This window comes from Argiope bruennichi, chromosome X2 (assembly GCF_947563725.1).
Source record: "Argiope bruennichi chromosome X2, qqArgBrue1.1, whole genome shotgun sequence".
Lineage (NCBI taxonomy): Eukaryota > Metazoa > Arthropoda > Arachnida > Araneae > Araneidae > Argiope > Argiope bruennichi.
The window spans coordinates 42,382,263-42,391,351 of NC_079163.1; the positions used below are offsets into that span (position 1 = coordinate 42,382,263).

At 32.8% G+C, this 9,089-nt stretch overlaps 1 protein-coding gene across 1 annotated transcript; it reads left to right on the top strand.

Moving 5' to 3' along the window:
• The first annotated feature begins 6,162 nt into the window (after positions 1-6,162).
• On the top strand, positions 6,163-8,650 carry LOC129959713 (uncharacterized). The gene is made up of 3 exons (XM_056072603.1): positions 6,163-6,658; positions 6,879-7,675; positions 7,757-8,650. The coding sequence occupies exons 1-3, from the start codon at positions 6,163-6,165 to the stop codon at positions 8,648-8,650; spliced, it is 2,187 nt and encodes a 728-aa protein (XP_055928578.1).
• Positions 8,651-9,089: the final 439 nt, after the last annotated feature.

Consider the following 9,089-nt stretch of genomic DNA (forward strand, 5'->3'; position numbering starts at 1 on the left):
ACTAATGAAAAAAAGCCTATCATATTTTTTATCTACTAAAATTGAAAAACCAACTGATAAATTATTGATTTGCATCATGAAACATTATCCTCTACATTTTATTGAAGTAAGAATAATTGCAAACGATTATTAATTTCTTTAAATATGTTTAAATTCCAGAGGATAAATTTTTAATTCTTGTCGGTTAATACAAACGTTCAAAAACTTAAAAACTTTGTAACAATATTCAAGAAGGGGGGGGGAGAATAAGTAACGCATATAATTTTGATTACAATAATTTAAATTCAATAACTAACTGCCAATATGAAACGGAAATGAAAGTATTGCCAATTTATTACTTTGTGACAAAACCGTCATTTTTATTGAGCCACTTTTCCTGTGTTAAATCAGTTTGAAAACTCTGGTTTCATAGAACACTATTAGACCATATGAAGTCGTCGTCAAACTTATAACCACCTAGGAACTTCTTCAAGGGCCCAAAGATATGAAAATATTAAGGGCTTTATGGCGGGTGTTCCAAAATATTCGAATCATATCCCTGTAGCTTTGCTTCCTTTCAAAAAAAAAAATTTTTTTTCTTCAAAATAATAATAATAAATAAAATAAATAAATAAAAATTCCACTTTTGAAAATGTTCAAATCATTTTTAATTATTCATTATTATGTTTCATAACTTTTCTTATATTTGTAATGAAATAGTAAATTAGGAATAATCAAAGATGAACATTCGATCAAACACAAACACTAAACGATAAATGCTTTTCATGTGGTCTCCAATCATTTTCTACCCAAAGACAAAAATAAAAGTTTTGACCACCTAGGAATTTCTTCACGGAGCTTAAGATATGAAAATTTTAAAGGCTTTATAGTGGGGTTCCAAAACATTCCAATCATATCCTGGGTAGCTTTACTTCCTTCCGAAAAATATTTCCAAAAGTATAAATAAAAAAAAAAATCATTTAAAAAATTTTTCCAATCATTTGTAATTATTGAGTTTCCAAACTTTTCCTCTATTTGTAATGAAATATAAATTATAAATAATCAAATATGAACATTTGTTCCAACGCAAACACTAAACGACAAATGCTTTTTATATGGTTTCCCGCTATTTTCTTTCCCAAATACAAAAAATAAAATATTAATGACTTCTTTCGCCACATTCCTTCAAAAACAACTTTCTCAGGAAATCTCCGAAATCAACTTTTTTTACCTCGCTGTAGCGCAGATAATCTACCCTAGCAACAGTTGCTTTGAAAGCTTATTATCGATCGAAAAATCGATAATTGCGCAACCAAAGAGAGACATGGTCACAATTCCCTCCATTTTCTGATGCATTTTTAGAACAAGCCCTTGTTAGCAGCGCCGCTCGGAGCTTCTGAGCAGGATGAGTGGGAGAGCCAATGGCGATGCTTTTTCCTGGAATTCTCTTCAATCCGCAGTCCGACCTGCAGAGCATCTCAGAATTACTGAATTTTCGAATATTCCGGCGTTTTTCCAGGAATTCTCTTCACACTGCAGTCGGGGCTGCGGAGGATCTCACTGCACTTAGGGGATTTTCGAATGTTCCGGCGTCTTTTAATACTCGTTTCGTTGAATTTTTATTATTTATTGTGAGAATGCGGTATTTCTCTTTCGTTTAATTTGTTAACAGAATAAAATACCGATGAAACATTCTATGAATTAATACTAACCAAATAAAGTTTAAAATATGAAATTTTTTGGTGAATTTCAGGATTTGAAGCAAACACTTTAGTTGAAAAAATTTCAATTTAAAAAGAAATTAATATTTTTAAAAATTTTCTGAATTTGAAATATGTTAACAAAAAAATATTATAATCGTCAAAAAAATTCTCTTGGTTAATTGGTTGACTTTATTGGCGCAAAAGCTATTTTTGGCCAAACTGCGCCAAGCAAATGATTTTATCGCGCGCCAAATTAAAAAGAGAGTCAATATAAAAAATAACAGCAAATAAATCTGATAAAAATACACAAAAGTTGCAGATAAAACAATGTAAGAATAAAATTTATTGATTACAGCATTTTAAAATAAGAAAAATCTTGAAACAAAAGTAAAACTGTGGGGATAATATAATACTCTGCTGTTTTTGTTTTAATCCAAGTAAAAGAAAAACAATGTTCAAAATTGTTAAATGCAATTAAAAAGCCAAATTCTTTTAAAAACTTAAAAATATTTGGATGGCATGTTTTAGCCAACAGTCAAAAAATTTGGACAAGATTTTGACCAATTTTCTCATTTAAGACCTTCCTGAGTTTGAAAAACATAATTTTGGCGTTTTGTCAGCCTATGAACACAAGAATTCAAAAACTGTTTAAGCTAGATGTATGAAATTTGGAACATCATTTCTACGCTGAAATCAAATTTCTATCAAATTTTGATCCATCCATAAGAAATTCATCTTTCCGGCTATCCGAATAAATGTTGATATGATAATTAAAAAACGAAGAGAGCAAAAAAAAAAAAAAACAATATTTAGTACACATATTTAACAGCTTAAATGTCGTTATATTTCATAATTAGAACTAAATGTAACTAGAGATTGATCGCCTGTTGATCTGTACTTTGACAAACATGTAAACGCAATAGCTCAAAAGCGCAATGACATAGATATTAATTTTGTACATGATTTTGTGACTATATCCAATTTTGGTTTCAATCTATCGGAAAAAATTACACCTTTGGTTTTCTGGCACTTTTACACTAACCACATCCCAGTGATTAATCGGGGGGGGGGATTCAAAATTGCATTTTAATAGGTTATTTCGTAATAATTACTCTTTATTGGCATGCGGTTACAAATGCTTTAGAAAGTGTGCCAGAAAGTTTCAAGGAGACCTGCACTTTTCTATTCAGAACATTTAGGTAATAGATATGGAGAATTACCAAAAAATTATACTCGAATATGTTGTTATTGATCACATATGAATCGCATGAAAGTTTATATATATATATATATATATATATATATATATATGCACCATTCTACGTTTCGTATAAATAATTTGAGCGATAAGAGTCCACACTTTAGGTGCTAAAACTGTGAACTAAATTTCAACAACTTAAGTTGTTATGTTTTTGAATTATTACGTTTATACACATGCAAAAGTACAGATTGACAGATAGTCAGTTCTTTAGTGGATTTGATTCCAAATTTGATACTGATCTACATTATAGACACCTATTATGTGTACCAATTTTTATCTATCTAGCTCTTTACTTTTATAGTTATATTGTACACTTGTATTCTAACAACCAGACATACAGACTCCTTTTGAATGGATCTCGCTCAAAATTTGATGGAATCTATAAATTTAGTGTATAATCAAAGACGTGGCGAACATATAATTTCTTTTGGATTTTGTTTCGTTCTGTTGGTTTATTGGCGCAAGAGCCATCCTAAGCAAAACTGCGCCGAGCATATGGTTGAAACACGCATTAGATTGAGAGAAAACAAAATTAATAAAGTAATTTAAAAGTAATTAATAAGTAGAAGAAGAGAAAATGATTTTAAAATAAAAGTAATACTACAAACACAATGATAAAATGTTATGTTTTCGTAAAAGTTTCACTCATATAGAAAACACTAGATATAATTAAAAGAGTAAATAGTTGTTGAAAAAATTAAAAATATTTGGATGGAATTTCTCATCTACCAAAACATGTTAATGATAATGAATTAAAAAATTAAAGGCGATAAGAATTAAAAATGGTGCAGTTGATTAAAATATGTTGTACATTAAAATCATTTGGCATGTGAGGCACATTAACGCTCTTTCACCAAAAATGAGATATTTGTGCTTAAAAGTGTATTTTCTGTAAGGAGACGAGTGAATTTGACATTGAAATCTCGTATAGGATGTATAGGCCACAAGATAGTGGAAGGATTGATACAATACAATTTATTAACAACCTGCGGATCCCATTTTTCCTGCTAAGTTGAAAACAGACAGGAGGCATACTTTTTTTTGACGTCACAACAAGGATGCTTTGTAACAACAAAGAGAAAGCATATTTTTCAGTGGAATCTACTGCTTTATTTGCAGAAATGCCCATATGACTCAGAACCCCCATTTCGCAGGAGGTACAAAGTGAATAAAATTCTGATAACAAATGGAGGCATTTTTTGACTGTATGCGAAAGTACTTCTAAAACACACCTGTTATCAGTATAAGCAATAAAATTTTACTGAGTAGAAGATGAAATTCTTTGAAGGAAAATTACACCAAATCAGAAGTAAATACAGAGCAAAAGTTGGTAGCTCAGTGTATCATATGGAATTATGATACCACAACCTACATAACTGTCCGATTTTTAGCCATTTCTGAAAATGGGTGTAAAACTAGAGTAATGATAGCGGTGGTAGAGAAAAAGCTATTCGAAAACTACAGGGGTTTTGTTCTTATCGAATCCTAAAATGGTGTGAAGGAATGAAAATTTTGGGATTTCCCAGGACGCAAAGTAAAATAAATCAAAAGATTTTATAGTAATATTACCAAACTCCGAGTCATGCAGATGCTTTTTAACTCTCTCACTGAATGGGGAATGCGAGAGGATCGAACATCCTATAATCTAAGAAGAGTACTTGGCATTGTCCTTTTAGATATGGGATGTTTGGAGACAGACTGTATTCGGAAATAATATAGAACAGACAATTTCTCAAGCCTTAATCCAAGGGTAGTTGATGGGCAAATGATATACTAATTCTGAACTGAAGTAAACGAAGTAGGGAGGTGGTGGCGAAAGTGGAAAGCTGAAACACACGCCGCCAGAAAGAAGACACGGGGGGGGGGGGCCCTCTACTTAGATACATTTCGTTCAGAGCTTTCTCTCTACTTGCTTCATTAGTTTTCGTTTCAAAATTTTCCAGAAAGCTTTGATTCCTCGAGTGCTAAAAAAAGAAAATTCCATGTTGATTTGTCAAAGGAAAATGAAACCACGTCGAGTAAAATAACAACTCCCTATTCCGTATATATAGGCAAAGGAGTATGCCTAGAGCTCAAGGATTTTAGGAAGGCATTGTATCTTGGCTTCATAAAAACAAACGAGAAAGGAGAAGTGAAGAATCGCTTCAACTTCCATGTTGATCAAATCCCTGTTCTTCTAGAAGGGATAGCACACATTCAGGAACACCTAAAGTCAATGTAAATTTTTTACGTAGGAGTAGAGAGATATCCAAATTTTCCCCCGATTCCTAAGTCGGCTTAACTTTCAAAAAAGTGTGCCCGTTTAAATTTTTTCTAACTTACGGAAACAAACACAATGATCTTTACAAGATTTAATTCATCGTTTCGAGGTGCAGTGCAAAGTTGGCGAGCAGAAATTCATTCCTCTGATTTGGAGAGCATTTTCGATAGAAGTCGCACCGCTCTTCATGATCTTTTGAGCAGAGCCGAAGGACCTGTCTTACGATTGCGATTTATATTATGCTTCAGCATAATTTTTCGAAAAATTGTTGATGAGGACATATTGGAGTAAAGTTTTTATTTCTGCAGCGATGCAGCTAGACTTTTGGCGGTTTCACAAATCATACCGCACATCGATCGAGCGTTTACCAAAATTCAGAATTCAATAGATGCCTTCATCCACAACGGTAGTGGTTGGGTTTTGAATGAGTTGGAATTTCTCGACGTTCATGAGGGTAACTTTAGGGAAATAGCAGGAGGATGTTCAAATGCGAAACTCCCTTCGAATCTAAAAAACAAACGCGCATTACTGAATCTGCATTGCTCTAATAATCAATGTTTCCTTTACGCCATTTTAGCTACGCTTTCTCCCCAGCGTGCAAACGCTCACAGAGTATCGAAATACAAACCATTTCTGAATTCGATAAATTACTCAATGTTAAATTTCCCTGTAACACTTTCAAATGTGAAACCTTTCGAAAAGGCTAACAATCTTAGAGTTAACATATTCGGCTATGCTGACAATCTCGTGTATCCAATGTATATTGGCAAACCAAATCAGCGCGAAGTCAACTTATTCTTCTATGACACTATTTTCAGATTAGAAATTTCAATAAATTGTTGCGACAGAAAACAAACGAAAATCATTTCTGTGTCAATTGCTTAAGCGGCTTCACCCGAAAAACAACTTTAGAGTTGCATCAACAGCTCTGCTTACACAACAAACCGCAGCGGTTATCAATGCCTTCCGATTTGTCTTTAAAATTTAACCACTTCAACAAATGTGTGGAGCATTGCTATGTGGTATATGCCGACTTTGAATGCTTGTTATCGAAAATATCAACCACCCGCCCTGATTCGAATAGATCTTTTACATCGCCTATCGAAAGACATATTCCTGTTAGCTATGCTTTTATAATCGTGGCTAATGAAAATGATTTAATATATCATTCCTATTATGCTGGAGAAAAAGTAATTGAGAAATTTTTTTCTGAGCTCATGGCAATTACTAGCAAACTTATTGATGATATGATGCGAGTCAGTAAAATTGAAGTAAATGATACCACTTCTTACAGTGAATATCGATGCGTGTTTTGCCGTGAATTTTTTGACGTAAATTCCATTCGAGTGCGACATCATTCTCATGATTCTAACCATGTCATTGGATTGGCTCATCAGCTTTGCAACTTGTTACACAAAAAAACTTTTTTCATTCCTGTTGTCATTCATAATTCGCGTAATTATGACACACACTTATTGTTAAAAAACAAGCCAATGAATATCGCCAGAGACATTAATATCATACCAATAAACATGGAAAGATTTACTATGTTTACTCTCGACCACTTGAAATTTCTTGACTCCTATCAATTCTTAGACGCTTCGTTGGACGCTTTAGTTCATAATTTAAACATTTCGAAACATTCCTTTAAAATTTTTGACGCATTTTTTTGCAGATGATGACAACCGTAATTTGCTTAAACGCAAAGGTGTTTTCCCCTACTCTTTTTTGGATGATATTTCAAAACTGGATGCTAAAACTTTTCCTTCAAAGGATAAATTTTTTAATGTGCTCACTCAAAAACATATCAGTGACGATGATTATTCGCATGCTAAATTAGTATACAATACCTTTGGCTGTGCTAGATTTGAAAACTATTTGAAATTATACCAGTTAAGTGATTGCGTTTTGCTCTCAGAAATTTTTACTAACTTTCGAAAATTAAGTTTAAATCACTACGGACTCGATCCTGTTCACTATATATCACTTAGCGAACTTACATTTGATGCTGGGCTCAAAAAATGTAAAATAGAGCTACAGTTGCTTTCTAATGTTAATGATTATTTATTTTTCGAAAACCAGATGAGAGGTGGAATTTGCTTGGTGGGGAAACGATATGCAAAGGCTAATAACCCATACATGTCTGATAGTTACGATAGCTCTGTTAATCATAGCTATATTTTAGCTTTAGACTGTGTTAATCTCTATGGTTTTGCCATGAGTATGCCGTTGCCATACGCCAATTTTTCTTGGATGACACCCGATGAAATCCAAAGCTTTGATATATTTGGAACAACACCTGATTCGCCTCAAGGCTACATACTTGAGGTTGATTTGGAAATTCCTACTTCTCTCCACGACGAACACAATGATTTGCCCATGGCACCAGAGCATTTAAATATTACCTACGATCTGCTTTCGCCTTATTCTAAACGCTTATGCGATCAATACCAGTTAAAAAACACTTTACCTGCAAAACAGCTCACGCCTAATTTTTTTAATAAAAAAAATTATGTTGTGCATTATTTAAATTTAAGTTTTTACCTTCAACAGGGTTTGGTGTTAAGTGAAATCCACCGGATTCTGGTTTTCTCCCAAAAACCATGGTTAAGGGAATATATAGATTTCAATAACCAAAAACGTAACGAAAGTAGTGTAGTGACAGAAAAATTATTCTTTAAAAAATTAAATAACGCATTTTTCGGTAAAACAATGCAAAATGTTCGGAAGAGAATTAATGTGCGTGGAGCTCTAACACGGGACACGAATCAAAGGCTTCTTTCCAGCCCCAGTTTGGATTATTTTGAACCCATTAACGAGAATTTCACGTTATTTAAAATGCGCAAGCCAAATTTGTATTTGGATAAACCAATATACATCGGTTTTTGTGTTTTGGAGTTGTCCAAACTTAGGATGTACGATCTATATTATACTCATTTTAAATCCTTTTACAAGAGTTCATGTGATTTATTATACATGGATACGGATTCATTGTACTTGCATATACATACTAATGATGTATATTTTGACCTTCGAAAGCATTTTGTTCATGTTTTGGATTTCAGTAATTTTCCTGCAGATCACTTTTTGTTTGATGAAACAAATCGGGGGAAACTTGGAACATTGAAAAACGAAATTTGTCGACCCATTCGCGAATTTATTGGCATAAAACCTAAAATGTATTCCGTGCTGTATGGCGAGAATGAATGCAAAAAGGCAGCAAAAGGCGTTCGATCAAGTACACTGGCTAACATCACGCATATGACCTATAAATCCGTTTTGATGGAAGAATCAAAACTACGACATATGCAGTATTGCATTCTTTCAAAAAAACATATTTTGGAAACTGTCGTTCAAAATAAAGTGTCTTTTACTGCCTATTACGATAAGAAATTTGTTTGTGAAGATGGCATACATACATTGTCTTATGGTCACAAAGATATTTAATATTGTTTTCAATATTGGGGGGGGGGTAATTTTAACTCAATTTGTATACATATTTCTACTATAATATATTATTATCTCCCTACTCCTATGGTTTGCTTTCAGTGGCTGCTTTTTTTTATTTTTTTAATCGTATATGTGTTTGTATATTCGACTTTAATATTCTCTTAATTATTAAAACTTTCAAAAAACCCTCTCCCCGGATTGAACAGTTAAAAAAAAATATTTCTTTCATTAATACATGTCTTCATCTTGTTTGTTGTTTTTTAATGCTTTTGTTTCATATTTTCTCTTCGTAAAACTTAAAATGTTCAATTCGGTGGAAGGACGAAAAAAAAAATCTATCTTATGTACTGTGAAAAGTTTGTCGATATGTCTAGTAATTAACTGATTTGTGCTCATTTTTAGTATGCATTTTTGTCTTTCACGTCTTCCGTTTCCT

Bases quoted from the DNA above. Each gene is read 5' to 3' on its own strand.
- LOC129959713 (XM_056072603.1), top strand. From the start codon at position 6,163: ATGCCTTCCGATTTGTCTTTAAAATTTAACCACTTCAACAAATGTGTG. The intron at 6,659-6,878 runs GTAATTATGACA...ATTTTTTTGCAG, and splicing joins TGTTGTCATTCATAATTCGC to ATGATGACAACCGTAATTTG. The intron at 7,676-7,756 runs GCAAAACAGCTC...TACCTTCAACAG, and splicing joins AGTTAAAAAACACTTTACCT to GGTTTGGTGTTAAGTGAAAT.